The 27,066-nt window shown below is 49.4% G+C and overlaps 1 protein-coding gene across 1 annotated transcript in view; it reads right to left on the reverse strand.

Annotated features, from left to right (window-relative positions):
* PTPN14 (protein tyrosine phosphatase non-receptor type 14) overlaps positions 1-27,066 on the reverse strand; it is a 1,387,330-nt gene that overhangs the window by 710,742 nt on the left and 649,522 nt on the right. The window contains exon 4 of the mRNA XM_069608563.1: positions 3,906-4,078. Within this exon, the coding sequence (XP_069464664.1) occupies positions 3,906-4,078 (173 nt within the window). The remainder of the gene's footprint in view (positions 1-3,905; positions 4,079-27,066) is intronic.

Below are 27,066 nucleotides of genomic sequence, written 5' to 3' on the forward strand. Positions count from 1 at the left end.
GTGAGCCTGAAATCGTAGCCAAAGTCAGATGAAAATGCTGCGGTGAGAGCGCCAGTTTTGTGAGGAACCAGAGAGCGTCCTCACTTCTTTTCCCTCTGTAGCCTCCTTTCGGGTGGCCAGGCAAAGGTCATCGCTTTTGGATCCTGACCCTGGGGGTGGATGTGCGAGGGAGGATCACGAGGGTGCAGGGAGTGGGGAGAGAATGTACTTAGGTGAGACATGGTATCCCCCATTTCCTTTTCATAATGAACCCTCCATCCCTCAAGGCTTTCTAGGCTTTGGTCAGCCCTTTCCCTGATCTTCCCTCCATACTGTCCCCAAGAAACAACCGCTCAACACTGGGACAAGAAAGAGACCAACTAGGAAGCAACATCATCACTTTATAGAGACAAACACACATCAGCATCATTTTATAAATATAGATATACATCAGCCTCAGCGGAGTACTGGGAGGAGGAGCAGGATAGCACAGGTAAGGCAGAACTACCATTCCAATGGTGAGCAGTCTAGTTTTTCCTGGCCTCCTCATGGTGGTGGGAACTTTAAAAGCCGATGTCCTTTTGCAAATAAGGTCAGCTGTGGAGGCAGAGGCAGCAGCTGGCGAGGCAACTCCGGATCAGCGGTGTGGCAAGCAGAGAGTTCAAGGCCCATTTTAGATGCAGCAGGAAGCGAAGCTAAGGAGTGCTTGAGGCCAGTAGCAGTACGCGTGAAGTAGGCAGGCGTGAACGAGCGAAGTGGTCACATGGTCCCTGACCTGCATGTGGAGCATCGCTGGGGAGCCACGCCACGAAGAGCTTCTGGGAGAGAAGGTGAGGTACCGCATGGGAAGGCGACAACCCCCGTAAGCTCCGACCAGTGAATATGGAAAACACTGGGCTGGCAGGCGAAATGCAAAAAGCATTATTTTAAATACCAAACAGAATGAAAACCTTTACAAGTACTTTTTGAATACCGAACAGAGCAAGCATAAGTACCTTTGAAAAACCAACGAACTGAAAGTCTTTATGAATACCCTTGAATGCCGAACAGAGTAAAAGCAAGTTTTGAGCACTCGTGAGTGGAGCGAAAGAAAGGCGGTGAAAATAGCCGATACCACAACCACAAATTGTATTTTCTGAAACACAAGTATTGGCAAAGTCAAGAGAATACCCCAAAGGGTATGGTATGAGATACCAAGTATTGGCCAAAGCCAAAAGAGGTTAAAGAACTGCATGCTAGGAGGAAGCCTGCAAGCGCAAAAGCCAGGAGAATACAAGAATGTGTAATAGGAGCATGGTGGCCAACAGTGTCAGAAGAGTGTGAAACCCGTATATGGAAGCAATGGCATATTGTTGATGGAAAGCAGACAACAAAAAGGGGTATTGGTTGTGTGACCTGTAATGGGAGAACTGTGTGGTCAGACGACTGTGCATAGACCAAGTGCCCCTGTATGAAGAAGCCAATTAAAGTATCCATAAAGAAGCTTGTGTTTTGCAACAACCTCTTAGGTGAAAGAGCTGGGCAGTGTCCCAAGGAACTTTGTTGTTTTTGGAAAAGCTGGAAGATTTGAACTCTTGGGGAAGGGAACCCCAGTATTTTATTAACTGCTTTGAACGATATTTTGAATGGTATCACCACATAATATCCCCAACAAAAATATTGCCGTAGATATGGCCGTTTGGTTCGCCATAGGTGATATTTTTGTTGGGGATATTATGTGGGAGCGGAGGTTGCGGGGGTGTCCCCCGAAGGGTCCATGTGTGAATTTCGCCGCAAAAATATGGCGATATTTTTGCATTGCAATATTTTTGTGGCTGAATTAACACATGGAACCATTTTGAACACTATTCACTCTGATGCGGACATTGCTACACATTGTATTCAGTTAGTTATGAGGGCAGGTATAAGTTTTGGACACAGACAGACCTTTGATTTGGACTCTCTGACACAGACTATCCTTAGTTTTCTTTGAGTAGGGATATCCCACCTTAGCATAGGGCAAGTGAGGCCTTACTCCATCCTACTTTTTAAGTTAATAAAGCTTTTGAGAACCAAACTTGAACCTGTTGTCTGTGTCTAATTCATGATGCCTTCACAGTCTCCAGTGTGGTTCAACTGTATGCTAGTATAACAGCTGACAGTTGGCAACCCCACGGTGGCTACCAAAGGAAAAAAAAAAACAATAGGGGTACAAAATCCTTGATCAGGATGAACAGGAGATGCTTCCTGAAGAATCAAGGTAGGTGGAGAACTGGAGGCTGCCCAAAGCAGGAACAGGCGAGGAAAGACCAGTAATTTCTGTGAACTTGAACTCGATCAGCTTGGGTTTCCCCTCCTGCAATTGTGGAATCAGAGGGTGGATTCTTGCCAATGGATATGACTGTAAGCCCATATTTTCTCTTGAGAATAATGTTCTATTTAATTCCAGCATTCAACAGAGGTATAGCCAGGTGTGTAGTCCCTAAATCCCAAAGATAACTCTCTGAGAAGCTTAGCATCTGCTGAGGACCACGACCCACCAGAAGCAAGAACATTTGCAGACTTGAACTCGGCAAGTGCAGGAAGGAAAGATCCAGAAGACAAGCCTTCTCATTTTATGCCCCCAGACTTTCAAACATCCTCACTGTCTACATCAGACTCGCCCCCCTGACTTATGCATTTCAGTAAGGAGCTCAAGGCCCTCCTCTTCAAGGAATGGCTCCTCCCTAACACCTAAGTCCACACACCCTCCATTCCTGACCCAGCCAGAGACTAGACAATTTGAACCCCCATGTTTCCTCCCCTGTTGCTTGTAGACCCCTTCCTACCACATTTCCTAAGCCCCCAACCCTGTTAGCTCCCCACTTCCTTGTATTGATCCCTTGCAATCTGCTTCCCTGAGCTAGTGGCTGGAGGGAGAAAGAGAAGGAGAAGGAAGAGGAAGAGGAGGAGGAGAAAGAGGAGGAAGAAGACGAAGAGGAGCCATCTTGAGAGGTGAAAAAAAAGCTTATGTGGAATTATGAACTTGTGGTATTTATCCAGCATATAAGGCAATTTTTGTCTTAATGAGGGATATCTATGCGCTCCATCAGGATCATTAACCCTTCCATGACATGCAGCAAGAAAGACTGTGTTCCCTTTTAAAATTATCGCTTCACTCACAGTGGGGAGAGGATTATAAAAATAGATTTTCAGACGTAAGCCAATTCACAGTATTTCTCCTTGAAGATAAGTTGATGTTTGCTATCTTTACTTAACACCAGCCCACTACAATCCCTTCCAAATCCCACCAAACCACACCCTAATTATCTCATGCTATAAAAGGAGGGGTTTACGTTTTAGAATAAAAACCACCTGTGGATATTAAATGTTATTCTTGGCTAACTTCAGGCTATACCCAAGATTCATCAATGAAAAATAATACTTAATGTGCTGAATTTAGCTATACAAACACAGTGAAGGGGCCGCAAGGTCAGGTAATTCATCCATAAAATATTGACCTGCACAAATCTCTCCATTAATGCACGATTGGTGGGATTCCATCTTGCTCCCCATATTCTGGCATTTCAAAAAGCATCTTACAAAAAGCACGAAACTGAATTAGAGAAAATGTAAACAAATAAACAGTCCAAACTAAGTGAAACTTAAAAGCCAAGCTCACACAAAAAACACTCTTTATCGGCCCCAATCACTCAGCTGAGATTAATAAAGGCCCACACATAGAAATCCTATTTTGTGTATTTTCAAATACCATCAATTTGGATTCTTGGATCTGGGGGGGGGGGGGGGAGGGAAGAGTGCTAGATCGGATTACCCACAAGCATTTTAGCATGATTCATTCATGTTGTGAAATACATTTTTTGATCACTAATTGCCTTTCTATCCTACAGAAAATACCACACATTATCCCATGTCAATCTGGCCCAGAAATCTAGAGTTCTGCATACCTGGTGCTCTCGTTCTCTAGCCGGCACACATTTGGCACGTAGAACATTACGCCAAAATAAAGCAAGGGCTCGTTGGCAAACTTGTCCAGTTGCTTCTTCAGGGGTTTTTGCAGCTCCACCCATCGTCGCTGGTGGTTTGTCTTGCTGAAGAACCACAAGCCAAAGTAACGTGTCTACAGAAACAAATGAGAAAAGGGCATGTATTAAGCATTTTCCAGTATGCAAAAGAACATGAAGATGACATGATGGTGCTACTCTATGCCTAAGAGGGCTACAACCACAATCACACCCTCTAATCTTTGTGTGATGGTCATTTAAAATTGTGATCTTAGGAATGGGGAAGATACTGTGGCAACCAAGTGTGTTGTGAATTAAGCTATGAACGTGACAACAAGAGATACTGTGATACTGTGGTGGGAGGAATTGCCAACACAATAGCATGGAAATGAGGACTAGACAAAGTTATTTTGATGCATAAGGTGGTTTCCAAGAATAGAAAGTGTCTGCAAAAATGTCAGAAAACCTGTAAAATCATTTTAGATAAACCAACTGGAATAAGGGAAAAAAAGGGGCTAGAATGGAGAAAAACATGGTAAATGGGGAAGTGGTCAAAAAGGGGTAGCATCTTTGAGATACACCTGTGCAAAAAAAAATTCACAAGGTTTTCTCCAGGACTTCCCAGATTTGCTCACGTTTTAGGCTTAAGTAATCAGGTGTAAACCAGCAGGTACAAATCTGTGATGGTCTGCATTGCCTGATTTTCTCAAGCTCTTTGTGAATTGGACCCTTACTTAGCAAAATTTTAAAAATTTATATTTAACAATGAAAGCAGAAGCATTTTGCTTGGAAAACGTTGCCTGGCTCCCTGGTGTCTTTTACACTTTCACAAAACACAGAAAGCTGGTTGAGTAAACTATATATGATCCATTCGAGTTTGACTTTTCTTTTTTTTTTAATCAACTTTATTTAGATATTCAAGAGCATAAATTACAGACATGCATGCATTAGAGAATAACAAACAATAGCCTTGCCCATGTCTTCTCCTTTATTCGCTCCATTCTTTAAGTTCCATTTGCTCAAGAGTTTTAACTATTAGAACTCCCACTTACCCCCCCCAACATAACCTCCAATAATTTTGGTGGAATACTACATTTTCCTCTGCTTTCCTGAATGTTCTCCGGGCTGGGTCGCCCTTTCAGGCCAAATTTCAGATAACAGAGACTTTGCGAAGTAATTTAAGCTTGAAATACATCTGTTCCTTGTCATCTGTGAATTCATGCAATGGCATCCAAGTATTCTGATACGTAGAATAGGAACCATGAGCTATTGCCGTTACTTTTTCCATGGAAAATCACTCCCCATGGCCTCACCCACCACATGGCTACTACTGGCCCTTGCTTGTTCTTCCATGCTTGCGCCAAGGAGATTCTAGCCGCGCTCAGCATGTGGGTAATAAGGCTGGCTTTAGTCCCAGAGCTTGCATAGCACCCCTCAACCGCCTCCCCAAGCAAAAATACCACCAGGTCCAAAGGCAATTGCGCCCCCGTTATCTACCAAGTCAGTGGCCCGGCAACATGTTGATCTAGTTCAAGCAAGTGAGTTACTAGCAGTAGCTTTAAATTCTCAATTTACAGGAATATTCCATACCTCAGAAATAGTTCCATATTTCATTCAAGGTGCATCTTTCCTGTGAAGTTTACATTTCAACCAATGACTAGCCTCTAGGTTTGTTTTCGTCAGAAGAGGACATTTCTTAGTTCACTTCACACAACAAACGTTGCAAAAACTAAACACACTGCCCAATTTATTTAGACAGCCTTCTTCCATCAGTACTCGACCCCTGAGTGATGGCCAAAGACAAATATTGTAAGCAATGCATAGATGAAGAACTTTAACCAGATACAACCATTCTTTTAGTTGAATGAGGTAGCGGATCAACAGTCCTGACAACACATTTGTATTTCATAACATTCAATGTTCTACCAACCATTTACCAGATTCAAAATAAATGTACATACATTTTAAAAGCCTTGCTAAAGGCAAACTAAACCATGTGACATAATAAAAACTGCTAAATGTGCATGTTATGGTCCAACAATCCAATTTCAGGTTTATGGCAAACTTTACAACCACTATGACCTATTATTGCCAAACCCTCTCAATGTCATGATAAGGCCATTACACAGTTACTCACATTTATATGTATGGGCATATATCTGTACATACCTGGTGGGATGAGTTATGGTTGCCCAGCTAAACATAACTGGTGAATTTCAAGGTACTTACATTTTTGCGTTGTAACCATAATTTCATTTTAAGTTATTTTTTTGTTACCAAAAGGTCTAAAGCTTTTATAACAAAGGTCATCCCGGACTGAACTTAAAATGTTTTTCAGTAGATTTTTTGTTTTTTGTCAATAATATACTCTAGCAATGTATGCTAGAGTGACCCATTCCTAGCAGTCACTGCCCCAGGGCATGGCCTTCAGCAAAACCCCAAACTCAATGACAATCTCTGCAAAACACTGCGAGCATGCCAAGTGGACTTTGCTGTTGTTCCCCGGTGGCAACAAACACACCCTCAGTGGCCACTTGGCATGGCCATTGGCCATGCACCAGGAAAAGCTAACATCATCACTGCCCCTTGGGCAAGTTACAGCAAACACACCAAAAGCTACCACTGTGGCCATGCCTTGGGTAATATCTCAGCAAGCATTTACATGTCCTGCATCCATGCCCAATTGACACTTTGCCCAGGGAATAGGTTGCAGCTATGTGCAAGGCTTCCATACCTTGACTCTGTGAGAGATCTTCGACATTCTAGACACAGCTGAGTCTTGTGGACATTGACAATGATGGAAGCTCATTGGACTTCCCAATGACGCATCCTGTACGTTCTGTCACGTCCGACATCATCACGTCAATGTTTTCAACATAATCTCATCTCACACTGCTTGTCATCGGAGATCTCTGGAACGGGGATTTAATCACCAGAAGGATTCACGACAGCACGTTGCAACACAAGCAGTTGCGCCTTTGTGTTGTCGCACCTGCTTCTAATAATATGAGACAATGAGATGTTTATGACTCTGCGTGTTTGGTCTTTCTGACTTCTGCCCGAGTTACACCCCAACCCTGCATTCACACACTTATCGCTATGTTCTGGGCCAGGCCTACAGGCCTGGCAGCAGCACAGGGCTAGGCCTCGATTTCAAGATGGATGCAATTGGGGCGTGGCTTGGAACACCATTGATGTGGCTGCTCCGATGAAGCCTGCCGTATGAAGCCCGCCGTGTTAGCCCTAATAATGCAGCTTCCCAAGATCCTATCGAGGCCCCAGTAACACCTAGGGGCCGTCGGAACATATGGGGCAGTGAATCGCCAAAGTTTGGAGCATAACGCTCTCCAGGGACCCGGCTGGACCGCGGCCTCCTCGCAGCGCGGGACTCTGAAATTCCAAAATGGTGGGCGCTCTCGGCCCGCGGACCCAGAGACGGCATCGAGACCTTCGGGGGCAGCCTTGCACATGAGGGCGCCCCCCCCGCGCTGCCATCCAGCCTCGAGGCGCCCGACCTGGGGTCCCGCAGCAACTACCAGACACCAGCACTGAAGGGGAGACACCCCGCCCTTCGCGCCGGTGCAGAGCCCAAGATTCTCCCCTGTCGCTGACGCAGAGGACTGCTCGTGGCGTTGTCCCCGGTGCCGTGGGAGGCGCCCATCCAGGTGGGTCTCGTTGAGGGTGGGGGCTGTGGCGCGTCTCGCCTGGGCCCCCGCCGGTGTGTAGGAGATTCCGGCTCTCTGGGCTCCTCCTCCCATGATCTCCCACCGACTGCACTGGGAAGCGCCGCGGGCACCATTATCCGCAGGCCTGCGGGCCCGACTCCAGGGGCGCCTCGGCCCATCTCAGCCTTGGCCCCACTCCCTTGGGACCCCAGCCATCCCCCCTCGTCAGGGGCCAGTGGCTGCTGACCCAGCAGAAGGCCTGCACTTCCGATGCTGGGGGAGCCCTGCAACACCTTCCCTCCTGGTGCCTCCTCTTCATAGAGCAACACAAGTGGGGGTTTTCCCAGCGGACTGGGGAGCCCCAGGCCAGCACCAACTCGACCCAGGGAATCTCCAGCCAGAGGCCTGCGGGGGCCCTGCTGCGCTCTCCTGCAGGGCCAGTTTCACCCCATCAAACACGCCCCCGTCCCAGTGGGAATCCACGGCCGCCTGGCCCGGGACACATTCAGCCCTGCTGGGGGCGGCCCCGGGCCCTCCTTGAAGCTCACATCCAGGATCCCGGGCAGTGTGGTCTCCGTGGTGGGCTCCTGAGGATCTACTCTTCTCCTGATTCTCTTCTTCCTGGGGCGCCCCGGCCCATCTCTTTCCCCCCTCAACTCTACTGGCTGTCTCCTGTGTGACCCTGGTGGGCAGTCTCCGGACACGGCCCTCCCCGACCTGGGACGGCATCCTCAAGGCAAGACATAAGGAAGATTAAGGCAGAACATAAGTCAGAACATAATCTTGCCGCCCAACTCCACATCCGCCCCACTCCTGGCACCATGTCCAAACAAGCAAAAGTGACCAAAAATGCGGACATTGCCACCATGCTGACGGCCTCAGACAAGGGGAGGAAACCCGATCTTGCCGGACACACCCTGCAGGACCGACAAAAGGAGGGCGATCCCCCGACCACCAGGGGCGACCTACTAGCATTCATGGCAGACATTAAGGCCGAATTCAGAGCCGCCATGACAGAGCTCTCCACCAACCTGGAACAAACCAACAACAGAGTCGCTGAGGTGGAGCAGAGACTGGGAGAGGTCGAGGACCACACACAGGACCACACAACAACGCTGGGTGAAATCCAACAATCAGTTAGAGCCCTTCAGGATAGGTGCGAAATTTTGGAGTTCAAACAGGAGGACTTGAAGAATAGGGCCCGCCGCAATAACCTCCGATCCGAGGCGTTCCCTCCTCAGTCTCGGACAAGCAACTGGCTGAATACGTGGGGGATTTCTTCCAGGCCCTCCTCCCGGACCTGGACAAGCACCTACTATTGCTGGACCGCACCCATAGACTGCGCCCTTGCCGTGGGGTGGAATCAGACCCACCACCAGATGTCATCACCAGGGTCCATTTCTACTCTACTAAAGAGGCCAGATCCACCATCAGCCGCTGAAAGGACGAGCTCACCTTCTTGGGCTTGCGCCTCCAGATCTACCAAGATCTCTCGCTCCTAACCCTTCAGAAGAGTAAAGCTCTACGACCCTTAACCCCTTTCCTTCAAGAACACCAGGTCCGGTACAGGTGGCTCTTCCCAACAGCCCTGCAATTCTCATTCAACGGCACTCTGCGGAGAACTGCCCACAAAATTATGCACCCTTCCTCCCCAACGGGGGCCGCCCCGTCATCCTCGGAGGCGACAGATAACCGGGAGTCCTGCGCCCCGCAGCCTAGGCGGTCCGCATGGTCAAGAACCTCCCGAAACAACAGGAAGAGGTGAAAGGCACACAGGCAGATAACGGGAATCAATGTCACATGATCAATCTAGTGGCCCTGGTCACCTATACAACTACTCGCCCATTCCGACGCAGCCGAAGGTTGCCACAGCACAATACGGCGGGCTTCACTTACGGCCCAGGCCCATTCCAAGGTTCGTTCCACCCTCATGTCTTTGGAAATCCAAGTTACTCTAATGTCTCAACTGGCCCCGTTGGCCAGGGGGAAGGCTGCACTCACAATGTCGACCACCCCGCCAGTTAAAAAGTTGGCCCCCCGTTGGGGGCTCCTGTTAAAACCCCAAGAGCAGGACATGCCAATCTTATCCAACACCAATGATGGCGTCTGACGGCCTGCCCTCTGGCCCCCTCGCCCCAGAACTCAACACAGCGGGGTCCCCGACCCAAGAAGCTCAGACATTACAATGCCTCTCGCTAAATACGTTAACGGGCTGAACTCCCCCGCTAAGCGGAAATCGATCCTCCAAAAACTACAGGATGAGGAAGCCGGGGTGGCAATGCTGCAAGAGACTCACCTCCTCCCAGCGGACTTTGGGCGTCTTCGATCACGTCTATACCCACTGCAATTCCTCGCCTCGGGGGGGATCCAAGAAGGGGGGCCCAGCGATCCTCTTCAGGAAAGGCCTCAATCCCCAGATCTTGGACTTTATATTATGCCCAAAGGGTCGCTTCGTAGCAGTAAAATGCCTCCTGTTGGGGGATCTATATACCTTTGTTTCCGTTTATGCGCCCAATTCGGGACAAGCAAGCTTCTACGATTCCCTGGGCTCCGCACTCTCGGACTTCACGGAAGGCCAGACGATTCTTGGGGGGTGGGGGGGACTTTAACGGAGTACCGGACCCCACCAAAGATAAATCTCACCCACCTTCCCCTGGCGATTTTGCCCTAGCCCTCAGCCTCCTACGCCTGTTCAGAACCTTGGAGGTGGTAGACACATGGCGGGTGCTGCACCCCACCGAGAGGGATTTCTCCTTTTTCTCCCAAGTCCACCGAACCTTCTCGAGGATAGACCTCCTCCTAACCTCGCCCCAAGCCCTCTCCGTAGCCAACAAAGTCTCCATCATTCTATCAGACCAGAAAAAGAAGGGGTGGTCACCCAAATCTCAACAAGCCATCCGCATAGCCAGAAAGAAATTAGAGCCCCACTTCGGTGACCACACCTCACAGTTGATGGCCAAGACTAGGCAATTTTACTATGCCAAGAACAATAAAGCTAATAAGCTCCTAGTAGCCAAATTGGCCAAAACGATACTAGCCAATACCATCACGGGGCTCCGAGACTCGCAGAGGAGGACGCACTACGTCGAACTAGAAAAACAGCGGTTGGCAGTGGACCACCTAACTCGTAATGACTGCGCCCCTGTGGGACCAGTCCCAACAGGAGGAATACCTACGGGGGGCGGCCCTACCACGCTTGCCCACTGCAACGAGGGACATCCTTGAAGCCCCAATAACGGACGAGGAGGTCGATGAAGCCATTAAAGCCCTCAAAACTCAGGCCCCGGGACGGCTTCACAACAAGATTTTACAAGATATTTAAGCCCCAGCTGATCCCCCCTATGGTAACACTCTTTAACTCATTCAAGGAAACTGGGTCAGAGACACCATCGATGCAGGAGTCCACAACCATCCTCCTCCCTAAGCCCGGAAAGGACCTGAGGGATCCAGCCTCGTACAGGCCAATTGCCCTGCTGAACATAGACGCGAGCCTCTATTCCAATATTCTGGCTAACCGTCTCGCACATCCTCCCGACCCTAATCCATCCCAACCGAACGGGCTTCATTCGGAACAGAGCGGCTCGGGACAATATCAGAAGAACCCTGAACTTGGTTGACATCACCCACCGGACCGCCCAGGGTATCGCACTGATGGCCCTAGATGCCACCAAAACTTTCGATAGAGTAGACTGGTGATTCATGAAGCTCACCCTGGGTGCCTTTGGCTTTGGTCCAACCTTCCAATCTATGGTGATGGCCAACTACGCATCCTTCCCCCCCCCACCCCCCCCCCCAAGACCCTCCTGAGGATCCACGGCTCCTTGTCATCCCCGATCCCCATGTCTTGCGGGACAAGACAGGGCTGCCCTTTATCCCCTCTCCTCTTCGCACTAACGATGGAGCCGTTTGCCCAAAGAATTAGACGGAATGAGTTCATTAAGGGACCCCAGGTAGGGTTATCCCAACACAAAATTGCACTGTACGCCGACGACGTTCGTCTGATACTCTCAAATCCCAACGCCTCAGCCAAACACGCCCTGGCGGAAATAGCCAACTTCGGAAAGGTCACCGGCTTTGCTGTTAATTTCTCTAATTCAGTGGGCCTGGGCATTGGCCTTCGCCAGGAGGAACAAGCGGCATTATCCAGGCTATGCCCGATCAGATGGAAGAAAAAAGCTATCCCCTACTTGGGAGTCCATATCCCAGCGAACCCAAAGGATACATACCAGGGGAATTTCCCCAGATTATTCAGCGAGTTGGAGGGAGACCTGAGGCGCTGGTCCACCCAGGAAATCTCTTTAATGGGGCGGATCACGGCCGCAAAAATGAACCTGCTTCCGCGATTTCTCTATGCCTGCTCCGCCCTTGCGGTGGCCATCCCAAGGCAGGCGATCCAGGACCTGCAAAAGAAAATGCTCAAGTTCATTTGGAGAGGCAAGAAAGCCAGGATCCCCCACAAAACCCTGCTGGGGAGCTCAAGGCTGGAGGGTTTGGGGGTCCCCGATCTTCAGGCTTATAGGGCTGCAGCACAGCTTGCACACATCCACACCTGGCAAATCCTTACAGACCGCCCTAGATGGGTAGAACTAGAGCAAGCCCAGCTGCCGCTCCCCCTGCGATTCCGCCCACACATCCAGGCCCCCTGAGAGAACACTGGAAGACGCTCCTGCTAACCACCAAACATACGCCGAGCTCATGGGACTGGGCCCTAAAACAAAAAGGAATCCCAAGAGGAGAAAGCCCTCTCTCCCCTATTTTCCACAACCCAAACTTCTCGCCTGGGTCGAACCCCCGAAACTTTCAGAACTGGATCGACGGATGCCTCGAGACCCGGGAGCAGCTATATGCCGGAAACGCGCCATGCACCTTTGAACAATGCAAGGCGATGTTTCAACTCCAGGAAAGGGATAGATTTACATACTGCCAACTCCGTCACTGGTGATCTCACCCTCAGACCCTCCGGGCGGCGGTCCGCTCTCTCACCGCTCTGGAACTAACACTGGAGGATCTGCCATCCCAGGGTAGGATTTCATCCCTGTACAGATGCTTCTTGGGGGACTTCTTGAGCGTACGGACACGAGCCATGGCCCAATGGGAAGCCGACCTGGGTCACCCGATCGAGGACCAATCCTGGATAGACATTTGGACCCTCACCCACTCCTCATCTACCTTGTGTGACCAACAAGGAATGCGCATATAAGCTATTGCTTCGATGGTACTACCCCGCCCTTAGATTACACCACATGAACCCCCGGGTGGACCCTTCTTGCTGGAGAACACGGAACAGTATGCATAAGCATGAGAAGGATCGCTCGAGTCTCCATCTTTATAGCATTAAGTCCCTGTTCAGTGTCATTCGCCAACTGGATCACCTCCCAGTGGACTATATTAAGCCACTTGGCATTGGCAGCTGTGTGTACTCCTTTTGCAGGCACAGTGATGCTAATAAAGTCTCTTCTTTGCAATACAGTCTGTATTGGTCAGGCAACTGTGAAGAGTCTTGAGACAAATAGTTGGATCTCCTCTTTCTCTGCAATTTTTCTTTTCTTTCTCCAGCAGGATACCGAATATGGGTCCCTGCGGTGGAATTGTGGTCGGGTCATCTGACACTCGTGCTGTTGATGGGGCGGACAACTTACCCGGTTCCACTATCAAGTGCTCTTCAGGGACCAAAAGGAGAGCGGAATGCAATGAGGCCAGCGAGGCCAGAGGCGGGAGATGAAGAAACGCCTGCTGGCCACAGACCAAGTAATTTTCCATCACTGCCGCTGTCCTTTTTTTGAGGTCTGGGATGTATTGTCTTGTGGCATTTGTTGTTGGCTCCCACAAAGATTGTTCCTTCGTTATAAAAACACAGTTGATATTCTCCTTGCTTCTGCACTTTCGCTGGTTTTTCCATCACCTTGATCCACTTGAGTTTAGCCACATGCTCATTCCATTAGTCTCTGGTTACAGCATTCTCCCTTTGGATGACTTCTTCTCCCAATTGTGCGAGGCTTCCCGCCATGCAGCTCATTATAATCTCTTGCCATCTGTTGGCCATGAATTGTACACCTTCCAGCTACATTTATGGCCTTTGTAAACACTGTGGGCTTTTGAGATTCCGGGCACATTGTTGTTCATCAGGATCCATCAGGATGAGTTGCATGCTACGTGCCTGGAAAGTATTTTGCAGTCTGCACAATGTAAGATGGTCAAGCATTGTGCCTCCAAAAGTGGAACTTCTTGCGGCATTAAACCTTGGGAGCTCCCCACGCGTGAGGTATCAAGGATCAAATGTAACAGCTCCCATTAGCCATCTTTTTCACCACCAAACTCAGGTCTGCGTATCAGCTTTTACTCAATTCTGTGTGGTGCACCTCCTCTATCACATCTAAACGTAACCCTCTGCCTTCTAAAGCATTTAAATGTACTTGAATTTGCAATTATATCACAAAATATATTAGTGAATAATAATGACATGGCAAGTTTAGTAAGATTGGTAATCTACTTTTGAGCATCATTCAAGCTAATAATAGTCATGTTATTCTTCCCCGTCCCCCATTCAGTAATGACATATTGACATTCAGTGCTGCAGAAATATTGGCATTCATAGATGAAATATTGAAATTTATTGATGACGAAATATTGACATTTCCCTGTACCCCCACTTTTATATGCCCTCCCCATATAAAACTGTATCCCAAATATATTATTAACGCTAACATAAAAAAGCTAAACAGTCCAACTATACAATGCATCACACAACTATAAAAGAAAACACGATTGTAACATAGCGCTAATGGGAAGAAGGTTGTGAGCGTTTATCAGACGCATTTGTAGGGATCTGTATCTTCATCATAAGAGGGAGGAAAACGATTGTAGGAGGGGGAGGGAAAAGTACAGGAGAATAAAGTGCAAATTTTGCATAGCAGCATTGAGATAATGGTATATACAGATAGTATAAATACAATAAGAATGATACAGTAAAACATGTTATAGGTAGTACTGTAATATGACTGTTCTACCACTGGTTATATGCATATGCACACCCATGTCTATTGTCTTGACATGTCAATTTTTGTCACATTTTTCACACCTCTACTTGTGCAGGAGGGCCGTTATGGGGGCTGTTTCCGGGCATCCAAAAGGTATATGCAATACCGCAGCTCCTAACCTTTAGCGTGAGAGGAGTGGCATAGAGAACGGTGAAAGGACCACTGTAGCTAGGCTCACTCAATCTACGGACAAATCTTTAACAGAAACGTGATCTCTCGGAACAGCTTTGCTGGTGACGTCACTGATGTAGATGTATCTCTGTTTGTGTCTTCAGACTGTATAGTGGTATCTGTTGAGAGAAACGTTGTACGGCTTTTGTTACGGCAGAAAGAATCTGTGAACTAATTCCCTACAACGGACGCAGCCCTGTGAGCATCTGAGGCTTTTATGATAGGAGGTAAGGGCGTGTGCATTTGCCGTCCTGTTACCACCACAATAAATGGTGATCCTTGATCCTTGCAGGGCTGTGTGCGCATACTGAACAATGCAAGGGGCAAACAATGCACCCAATAGTTTGTCAGCGTTGTGCACAACTTCGAGATCTTACTCTTCAATAGTCCATTGATCCGTTCTACAGCCCTTTTGGCCTGGGGGTGGTAAATTGTGCACATCTGATGCTTTATGGCCAATATGTAGTCACTTTCTTAAAAAGCTCATTAAAGAAATAGCTGCCATTATCTGACCGCAAGACATTGCAAACAGCCCAACAAGTTAACACCTCCCTCACAAAAAATGTGGTGGCACTTTTAGCATTGAAATGTGCACAAGGACCAGCGTTGAGCCATTGTGAAAAAGGACATACGACAACTATTAAATACATTGACCCATTACACCGCTCTCCCATGTCTGCATAATCGATGTGGAGTTCTCTGAATGGCCCAGTAGGGCGGAGCAGAATACCTCATATTGTTTGTAGAATGTGACCAGTAGGGTATGTCTGGCAGATGATGCAATTTACCACTAAATTAGAAAGAACCTCCTGGAGATTGGAAACAAACCAGGCCTCCTGCATGTCTGAAGCAATGTGTTTCAACAAATGCGCTGGTTGGTGCAACTGGTAGAAAGCAATCAGCAGCAGTCCGTTTAGCATAACAACTTTGCCTCTGCTATCTTGGCATCATAACAAATCTGTAGGGGACTGTGTGCACCCTCTCTTCCTCCACAACTCATTCTCCTCTTGTGGTGTCTGCATCTGTAATTCAATTATTTGAGCTATTGGGAGGGAAGTGTACAGGTCCGTGAAAACTGCTCCTGTCTGTGTGTTACCGGATACTCTGAAATGACAGGCACAGGAAGGTACGTAGCTAGAGAAACAGCATCTGTGTCATTGGTGTGGGCAGTGCATTTAACCACCAGCGTCATGAGAAAGTGTGATCAACTTATTCAATAATGCTGCATGGTGGACTGGGGACCCGTCTCTCTTCTGAACCCTCTCCTTTTCCACCATGCTAACCCTGAATGCACCATCGTGGTAACATAGGGGGAAATCAGAGGAGATAGTCAATCGGCACCCATGGGACACGGGAAGCGCTTCAATGAACGCTATAAGCTCTGCTGCTTGAGTGGAATAATGCATTGGTAACCTTTTTCCACCGCCACTTCATACTCTCCGTCCAGTAGGCAGACCACTGCTGCACCAATATGCCTCAGGTTTGTCCCCTGGTCAATAATTGCTGACCCGTCAATGAAAAGGACCTCTCCCCCTTCGAGCGGGCTATCTTTTGCTTTCGCTATGTCCTCCTCCTCCTCCTCCTCTCCCTCAAATGTTACGCAGTCATACCTCACACGGTCTTCTTCAGTAGACAATTCTGTTAAAAAAGTAGAAATGTTTACTGTCTTGCACCCCAGTATATGGATGTTTAGGCTGGACAAAATAACCTCATACACGGATGTCTGCTAAGTGGTCAATGTTGATTTAGACCGCTCCAGAATGGCCAACACGCATGAAAAACAAGGAATACTCTTGTGTGTAGTTAGGGGTTGCTAACACTGGGGCAGTAGAAATGACCTCTCAATTCATTAAAGCAAGTGAGCATGTCTTCTGTCCAAACAATCTTGTTATCAGTATTTTGTGCCTCTTTAAGGCCTTGCAACAAAGGCCTGGTGTGTTCTTCATAATCTAGAATCTATGCCCTACAGTAATTGCACAACCGGAGGAACCTCTGCAATTCCAGGACAGTGTTGGGCCGGGGAGCACTGCGCACAGATGCAGCACGTTCTGGACCGATATAAATTGGCCCAAGTAAAGGACTTACTAGAGACAATATTGTAACTTTGCTTCGTCTACCTTGTACCAATCTTACAATAACAGCTGCAGGAGAGGACAGTCACTTTGGCACTGCTGTTCACTGTTGCTGCAAACTAGCAAATCGTCCACATATTGGAGGATAGTACTGGGCACTTGGATATACCCTAAAATCAGCATGTAGTATCCTATTAAAATACTTTGCCTTTTTTATTGGGTATATAGCAGGGTTGCATGGGGAACTGGAGGGCACAATAATCCCATGCTTTAGGAGGGCGGTAATGGTGTCTCGTATTCACTCATCTGCTTCTTTGGCAAGTGGTTATTGTTGTACTATGGGTATGACTGTGCCTGCTCAGAGTTATTCTTACGGGTGCCACTTCCTGCAAAAGCCCTTCATCGTGAGCATTAGTGGTCCATCCCCTTCAGGAACCAGCTCTAGATCTTTACCATTGAAGGAGGGTGGAGTGACAAGGGCCATCAAAGAACATTGCTATTTCTTCATCAACGGCACGATCCTCAAACAATTCTGCCACTTCTTTTAGGGGTACTGTCAGCTCAATACACAACACAGTGCACCACTCACTAAAACAATCCTTTTATTTATTTATTTAATTGGTTATTTATAACCCGCTTAATACCCAGAGGTTTCTAAGCGCGGACCCAGAGATCGAGCCTGTGTTGCTCTGTGTCATCTTGCTTCCAAGGCGAACACGTTGCCCCCGAGTTATCCTCCCGAGACACGGACACCACTAACCCTGCCACAAGCTCTGGGGTCACAACAGGGCTAAAGATGAAATCAGATGTTATCTACCAACATGCATTACAAATTTGGGGCACGGAACCAAATAAAACTGTAATCCCATACATAAACATATCAGGGTCAACAGGAATACCACAAACCACCACCTCCGCTCCTCTGGCCTGTATTATCACCATCGCTCTCATAGCACACATTCCTGGGGTGGCACATATTCTTCGATCTGTGAAGGAGATGATCATGTTAAACTTACTCGCGAGGTCACGCCCTAACACATTTACTGGGGAGGTTTCTGAAAATAATAAGGGTGCACGCACCACTTTTTCTCCTATTTTAATAGCTACTTCTTTTGTGTACAGAACTGTGGCGACAGCCGCAGAGAAGCCCTGCGCGTCAAGAGTTTCACCTAAATACGGGATGTTTCCCTCACTGATGAATGATTTAGTGGCACCCATGTCAACCATAAAGATGAATTGTTTTTCTATCTCAGCGCCCACCCAGGGTTCCTCGTCAGGGTGGCAGTCACGGACAGGACTGGGCACGCAAGATTTTTCTGTGGGCTGTCCTAGTAAGGATATGTATTGGTAGCTGTGAACATGAAAGAGTTACCTCCCAGGACACTCGCCTCCCGATAAGGTGTCACTGTCCCATTCGGGACGGCATTGCTTCCAGGCATTGGACCACCGTATGATTGGTTCAGCAGCACTGCTTGAGCAGGTAGCTGCAGCTGTGGGGGACATGGTGGTAGCTGTGTATATGCTTGGTCTATTTCGTATGGGATGGAAGTGGCCATCGGGGGGCAGGGCCTGACGGGGTGTATGGATTGTAGCCCGCTCCCATTCTTCTTCTACATTCGCTCACAAAATAACCCCACTTCCGCATCTCCAGCACTGAACTGGTCTGGCTCCTCATCTGGGCCCCACTGCTCCAAATCCACCCCTGCACCATCTACCTCCTTGAAATCCCCCTCTTCCACGTTGCCAACCTCCTTGCTAGCACTCTGAATACTGTGACTGAGGTCCAACGTTCCATTACCCTTGTCCTCCACCTGGCCAGAACGCTGCTATTTCTGCATCTTTTTGTGCTGCTGCCTGCTCTGTGGAATCCTTTTGTGTCACTGCTGCTACCGCCCCTTCAACTTCCATCTTTGCACATTTCTTCTGTACCAGTTTCACTTCCTCAGCCTGCAGCCTTTGTGCAGTTTGCTTTTCTCTCTCTTTTATTCATTTACAATGTTGTATAATTATAGTCTATTTTAATTTGGCCCATCCTTTCGCTTCGATGCCTACGATCTTTGAGAGCTTTCTGCTCTTCCTTGGGTAATCCCCTTTTGATAACAAAAAAGAAGATCAGAACTGATCAGTCCCACTGGTTTCCCGTCTCGGCCCGCCAGATCTCCTGTACCTTCAAAATGTACTGAGCGGGGTCTTCATCATCCCTGATCGTATATTGCATTATGGACTGCAAGTCTGGTGTGTCAGGATACGCCCGCCACAGTGCGCCCTACCCCTGCACTGTGATGTTATTAAAAGGTGCCCCAACCCCTGTGAAAACATCTATTTTCATACCTGGATATCCAGCCTTAACCCAAACATGTACTGCCTGGCCTCCTACAATTGCTACAGACAATCTTTGTTTTTTTTTAATTTTTTTTTTTTAAATATTTTTTATTTTATCTCAACCAAACAACAGTACAACGAAACATAAATAAACACCTCCAACAACAAAACCAAACAAACAAAAAATAAGGCACTGCAATCCCCATCCCTCCCCCCTATGAGCCTGTAGAGTGTCCGCCATCAGTGTCCGTTCCATGCGGTGGGGCCTCCTCGCTCTCAAGTCCAGCCGAGGCCGACCCCGCACCAAACAGCTCAGCTAACAATAACTTCCATGCCGTGAGAGAGCCTATTTCTTCCTCTTCCTCTGCCATACTGCCATCCTGCCACACTGTCGTTTCGGCATCAGCCCATTTTTGGAGATCTCGCCACCAGACCTCCACTCGCGGCTTATGACATTTCTTCCACCCCATGGCTATCCTACGTTTGGCAAGCACATAGGCCAGATCTTTAAGTTTCTCAACATGTCGAAGCTTACGCGCCCTGGGATACCCTCCCAGCAGACAGGCCCAAGCTGAATCCACCTTAAGTGTGATACCCCTCCCTGCCAGCCTCCGCGCCACTTCACCCCAGTAGGTTGCAATCACTGGGCACGCCCAGAACATGTGTATCATGTCCGCATTCTCTTCGTTACACTTGGGGCACACCTGGCGCCCATTATCCAGAAATTTGGAAATTCTAAGGGGGGTCATATATGCCCTGTGCGTAATATAGAGCTGTATCTGCTTAAACCTGGCGTTCCTCGATACCTTTTTGTGGTACCCCAGGGCGCGCTCCCACATCCCATCCGACATCGAGGCCCCCATCTCCGCTTCCCATTCCAGTCTCAGGTGCCCCAAATCCTTCCCAACCTTTGTCATCAACATCTCGTACAACCTAGAGACCTCGTGCCCACCCTCTGATGCGTCATACATTATTTCCAGCGTGGCATCCGGTTCATCGCCCAAAGTAGTTTCGGGCCACGTGCTCCGGACCTCCCGGACCACCCTATGATATGTTACATATTGACCCCTGTGTAGCCCCGACCCTGCCTCCAGTTCATCGAACTCCATCAGGGTCCCATCCTGCCAGATGTCGCCCATAGTGATCAACCCCACTGACTCCCAGTATGTCCGGATAATAGCTCTCAGCTGCCCGTCTTCCTTCGCCAAGTCGACCAGAGGTAACTGAGGCATACACGGCAAGGGGTCACCCATCATCCGACAGGCGCGCTGCCATATGTTCCTGCCAAGGGCTAGCATCTTAGGACGCTCTCTCATCAATGAACCGGTCACCCAGATCACCTCCCGCAGATAGAAGGGGGAACAGTCTCTCCCTAGCAGCCTGTGTTCGGAGGTCTCTTCATCCAAGAGCCACCTGGCCACATACTGCAGTTGCGCCGCCATATAATAGGCCTCAAAGTTCGGCAGCTTCGCGCCACCTTTCTCATAAGAGTTCTGCAATTTCCACAATGAGACCCTGTTGCGCGTGCCGTGCCATAGGAAATTCCTATATACACTATGTAACCTAGCAAAAAACTTCCTAGGTATCATATACGGGATGTTATTAAAGTAATGCAGGAGCCTGGGCAGCACCACCATTTTAAGCATAGCTCCACGACCCATCATCGCTAAAGGCAATCTTTCCCAGAACCTCATGCACTTCTCAATCTTTCCCACAGCTAGCTCAGTATTATGCCTGTGTTCTTCCTCGGTCGTGTGATACACGTCAATGCCCAGGTACCGGAAGGAGCTCGTCGCCCACGGGATCCGCAGCACTGGCAACCTCTCCACCGGTATCCCCACATAACTGCCTAGCGGGAATAGTGCGGATTTCTGAGGGTTGACCGCTATGCCGGACAACCAGGCGTACCTCTCCAATACCTCCAAGATATACTGCAAATTCTCTTCCGGATGTTTCAGGTATAACAGCATATTGTCTGCATACAGGGATATAAGATGGCACTCCCCTCCCACCTCTATGCCCACCGGATCATACTGCTGCCGGAGGTAAATCGCTAAGGGCTCGAGGGCCAGTATGTACAACATTGGGGACCAAGGACACCCCTGCCTAGTGCCCCTACCTAACTCCCATCTATCTGACACCACTGCGCCCGTACGGACCCTAGCCAGAGGCGCACTATATAATAGCTCGGCCCACCTCATGTAGCCTGGTCCCAGTCCAAACCGCCCCAAAGCCGCCAGCAGCCACAGCCATCGCACAGAGTCGAACGCTTTAACCGCGTCCAACGCCACTATCGCCATTTCGCTGTCCTCATTGCACCCCCATTCAACCACCCTGTGAAGGCGTCTATGATTCTGAGTAATATTCCGATTCGGGACATAGCCCGTCTGGTCAGGATGGATCAGCTTGCCTATCACCCTCCACATTCTGGCCGCCAGGACAGCTGTTAGGATCTTGCTGTCCTGGTTCAGCAACGACAGGGGCCGGTAGGAGCCACAATCATGTCCCGGTTTATTGGGTTTGGGGAGCGGTACTATAATCGCCTCCCTGAGCGATTCCGGCAGCCGCCCCACCTCAAACGCTTCATTAAACATCTCCAGCATGGGCGGGAGCACCTCCGCTCCATACGCTTTATAAAATTCACTGGGGAACCCATCCGCTCCTGGGGCCTTGCAAGTGGGTTAGCTGCCGCACAATCTCCTGCAGCTCCTCCAGAGTGATCGGAGCATCCATCTCCTCTCGCTCTTCGTCACTTATCTTGGGCAGGCCTATGTCTTCAAGTACTACCTCTATCTCCTCCCGGCTTCCCCCTTCTCGATCCTCATATAATGCTTGATAATATTCCGCAAATGCCCCATTCACCCCTTCCTGAGTGTCCTCCTCCACGCCCTTTTCAGTGATAACTGATCGGATCGGGGGATCTTGGGGTCTCGATCTTATACAGCCAAGCAAGAAGCCTGCCCGTCTTGTCACCCCCCACATGCAACCTCTCAATGTACTTCCTGTAATTCAGATTACAGAGCCTGTCCCAGTGTTCTGCGCACCTCTGCTGCAGATTAGTGACCTCCTCCGTATCCATCCCACCCTCCCCCAGCTCTTTCTCCAACTCAATCTCGGCTTTACGCAGATCAGCCAGGACTCCTCCCATTAATCCCTTGGATTTCGCAATGGCAACCCCCCTCATTACAACCTTAAAGGCCTCCCACAAAGTACCAGCCGACTTGACACTACCTGTATTCACCTCAAAGTAAGCAACTATCTCCTCCTTCATGTCCTCTCTGAAGACTGGATCCCTGAGTGCTTCCGCCCTAAGGCGCCATGTTGGAATTCGCGCACGTGGGGGACAAAATTGCCATCACATGACCAGGGACGAGTGGTCCGAAAGGACTCTCGCCCTGTAGTCTATCTGGTCACACTCTGCGACAACCTCCGGTGTGGCGAAAAAGTAATCCAGCCTTGTGTGTAGCTGGTGCGGGGCCGAGTAATGCAAATATTGCCTCACGCCAGGGTGTCTCGTCCTCCACACGTCTGCCAGGCCAAGGTCTACCAGCAGCGCCTGCAGTACCCTAGCCGCCAGGCTGGGCCTGACCACCCTGTCATCCGACCTGTCCTCCTTGGGGTTTAGTACACAATTAAAGTCCCCACCCCAAATCACCGGACCCCCCATCCCTTCACCCAGTCTAGTGATCAGTGTCCTAAAGTATGTCGCCGTGTCACGGTTGGGAGCATATGTATTTATAATACACACTACTTTATCTTCCACAAGCCCCCTTACCATGACCAGCCTCCCATCAGACTCCACAACCTCCCCAAGTAGCTTAAACGGGACATGTGGTGCAACCCAAACCAGCACACCTCTAGCATAGGCAGAGAATATAGATCCAACTACTGTCCCTCTCCACTTCCTCCCCACCAGTTCCAGTTTATCCCGTGTCAGATGCGTCTCCTGTAACAAGGCGACATCTATCTTTTGCCTTTTTAGGTACAACATGACCTTGTTACGCTTAAGGTAGCTGTTCAGCCCTCTAACGTTCCACGTTAGTATCCTAAGGTCCCCCATGATTTATCAGTAGCTCCCTCCTCCCTCCCAGGTCTAGTCGCCTCCCCCCCACCTCAAAGACCCCCATTTCCAGTTTCTCTCCCAGGCTCATATAAAAACTGACCCACCCCACCCCCCTAACCCAACCAACTGCCCAGCTCCATCCCTGGATCTCAGGCATCCCCGTGTTCGGTTCTCTCTGGAACCCAAGTAGAGAACCCGACAGGGTGTCACCCCACACACAGTGACTAACCTAAACTCAAACTGGGGTACAAAGAACAGCCCCTGGAGGCTCCCCTCCCACACTTCCATATCCGCGCACACGGACCATGTTCCAAAGTCCTAACGCATACACTTCCGTAACAGAGTCAGACAGACTATATTCCAGTCCCAATGTTCATAGCCCAACCGGGCCCGCAGCGTCACTTATCTCTTCCCATTCCATCCGCCGTCCGCTCATCTGGCTCCTGAGGACAGTTTTGTGCATCGAGCCATTCCATGGCCTCCTCCGGAGTGTCAAAGAACAGCATCTTAGTCTTGAAGAAAACCTTCAGTCTGGCCGGGTAAAGCAACATATACTTGTACCCAGCTGCCCGCAATCGCCTCTTAACCGCCCCAAAGTTCATGCGACTACGCTGCACTTGCAAGGTGTAATCGGGGTAAGCAGTAATGGTCGCCTCTCCTCGCCGTATGGTGCCCCCCTTACGAAAGTGTTTGAGGATCCTTTCCCGATAATTGAGGATCTTGGCGATCACAGGCCTAGGCGGGTTCCCCGGTGGTGGTCTCCTGATCAAGGCCCTGTGCGCCCTCTCCACCGCGAACCCCTGCGACAGGGCTCCCCCAGTGATCTCCTGCAGCAAGTTCTCAATAAACTCCGTGGGATTCTGGCCTTCAGCCCCCTCCGGCAGGCCCACGATGCGAACGTTGTTTCTCCGGGCACGTCCTTCCGCCTCTTCAGCCCTACTTTCCAAGTTGCCCACTCGCTGCACCAGGGCATGGATATCACGCTTATGTGCGGTGCAGTCTGCCACAGTAGGGCCCATCTCCTTTTCCAAAGTTTCCGTGCCCTCAGCCAGGGCTCGCACATCCTGCCTCAGGAGGTTCACTTCCTCCTGCACCGCCCCAACCTGTAGTTCCATCGCAGTTTTTAATTCGGCCACAGCAAGTTGGAGCTTGGTCTCCCACGTCGCCTTCAGGTCCGCGATCGCAGAGAGGACCTCCTGGTTTGCGCCACTGGCGGCCATCTCCTTGGTCTGAGCCTTATCCTTGCTCCTGGCTCCTTCCGGGCCGGGCGGCGTCTTGGCGTATTCGTCGAGCGTGGGCTGTTTATTCTTCACCCTCAGAAGCTTGTTCGACATATCTCCAGTCAGGAGCGTCCTTCTGGCCGCGCTCCAGTCCAAGGCGGGGAGGCACTATGCCCATACACCACAACTCAGTTGAGAGTCCCAGCTCGCCCAACAATCTCAGGCACCGCTGTTGTCCGGCGCTCCCCCCAGATGGGCAGGGTCGCGCTGCCCCCTTCGTACCGCTGAGAGGGCGCACTTATGCTGTGGTCCCGATCCACCGCTCCTTTGTCCCCTCGTCAAGCGGCGGCGGCCATTTTGTTGTCCGTCGAGGTCTCGCCACCAGTGCTTCACTCGGCTCCTAAGTACACGTGCGCAATACGAACCCATGTAAAAATGTATCCTCGCGTGCAGCCGAACTTCATGTACACAGTCTTCACATTCTTAGCCGAATCGCAGCGGTCCTCGCGCGGTATCAGTCGGATTATATACGGATCAGCGGGAGCTCCCGTACAGGCACGTCTTTTCACATGGCTTCCAAGCCACGCCCCTGCTACAGACAATCTTTGTATGTGTCCCAGTACTAAAGTAATTCCCGCTGTTTGTTTTTCAAAAGCATATATGCACTTCCCAGCCCCCGCTGTGAGGGGCAGGAGCACTTTAGTCAGGTTTTTCTAATCCATCTGAGCCCAAGGTACATATTGCACCCTCCCTGGACCTTTATGCAGTAATGGCAACTGCCTGCCCATTCCCTTTCTTCCCTTTCTGCTGTCGCATCCCTTTTTCCTTGCCACTGCTGCTTGCCGAAACCTGTTCCTCAACTGCGGACCCCAAAAGCTCTCTAACAGTGGGGTAACACTCAGCACCTCCTCCTCATCCTCCAATTCATCCATTGTGTCCCACTCCTCCTCCCGCAACTCGGTGTGTTTCTCCGTCCGATCTCACTGTCCCATAACTGACGCTCCACACTTCTCCCTCGTCGCTCTTCTCATTCTCAATATGTACATCCTTGATTGCAGTGCTATCTGGTCTGAACAAAATATCTTTGGCCCTCCACTCATCTAGTCCACAGCCAGGTTCACTCCCCTCTTCCCGGAGGGCCCTCAACCGCGCCAATTCCACTTGCACGGCCTGTAAAGCTTCTTCTAATTGCTTTTGGGGTTTCCTACCCAGCGGCACTGCATGGTTAGTGTTCGTTTGATATGGTGGTGGTAATATTGATGGGGGCGGGCTGTGGCAGGCAAGGTCACATATGTTGGGTTTGTACATACTGTGGTGGGAAGAGTTGGATAAAGCCCTATTTGGGGCAGGGATAACTGTGGTCTCTCGGGCACCGTTGATTCAACTACACTCGGGGCTGTGCTGCTATCACACTGGGACTTGCACTTGTCACCATCCTCTATGTCCTCCACCATTTTCCACAACTCTAGGATCTCTTTTTTTCCTTCCCAATGCCTTGCCCTTGTATTTAGCAGCCAAAAATGTGTACATGTGTTCCAATATCCCCCTATTATTCATACTCTGCTCTGGCCATAGGCAGAACATCCCCCCTTGTTTTTCCACCACCCACTCCTTTTTCTCCATCGTATCTTTATGTGCAGTGCATTGCAGTTGTATATACTCCAACTGAGTCTTTCCCCTCCATGTTGACAACCTTTTAAAATAAAAATATCAAACCCTATTCGAAATGCAATTTGTCATCAATGTTCCAACCAGTCCTCCGCTCCAGTTCTCCTGTCGTTCCCTACCCTCTCTCTCACACTCACTCACTCACACTCACTCACTCTCTCACACTCACTCACTCTCTCACACACTCACTCACTCACTCACTCTCCTCACACCCAATATGCACACTACTTCTTCCACAAGCCCTCTCTTGGACCCCCCACCAGCTACACAATATAATCTTAAGACACAACAACAAGCTAAAACAATAAACTAAAACAACAACCAATACTTATTCCCCCACCCGAAATATATTGGGCACAGGAATCAGAGCTCTCTAATTATACAGAGCCCCTACTTCTTTATTCACTTATCACAAATAAAAAATATGACGTCATCTTCTTCCTTAGCTAGGAAATTATCCCACTTCTATGTTTCTCTTCTCATATACTTATAACAATAATAAAAATAATAATAATAATAATCAAAAACGGCCATGTGGCCTTCACACACTATCCAACTCCAATGCGCACCAATCTACCACACACTCTCGCTCCCTCTTCTTCACACGCACAAACTCACACACCATCGTCCCTATTCCCCACTTCTCAATTAGCATCAACCCCCCCATTGTTGTTGCCCATAAGAGGTGTACTTACATCTGCATGTTCCCCCAAGCTCCTCTATCACGGGGTCCCAATAACAGCCTGCACCTTCATAGGAGCCGTGCCCTGTCCCGCTCCAAAAAGCAGACAGGAATTCCATTGCCTTTGGATCTAGACCCTGGGGTGGACTAGTGCGGGAGGATCACCTGGGTGAAGGGTCTTCGGGGAGTGGGACACCTGATGGA

Source organism: Ambystoma mexicanum, chromosome 4q, assembly GCF_040938575.1.
Source record: "Ambystoma mexicanum isolate Mex_15411 chromosome 4q, UKY_AmexF1_1, whole genome shotgun sequence".
Classification (NCBI taxonomy): Eukaryota; Metazoa; Chordata; class Amphibia; order Caudata; family Ambystomatidae; genus Ambystoma; species Ambystoma mexicanum.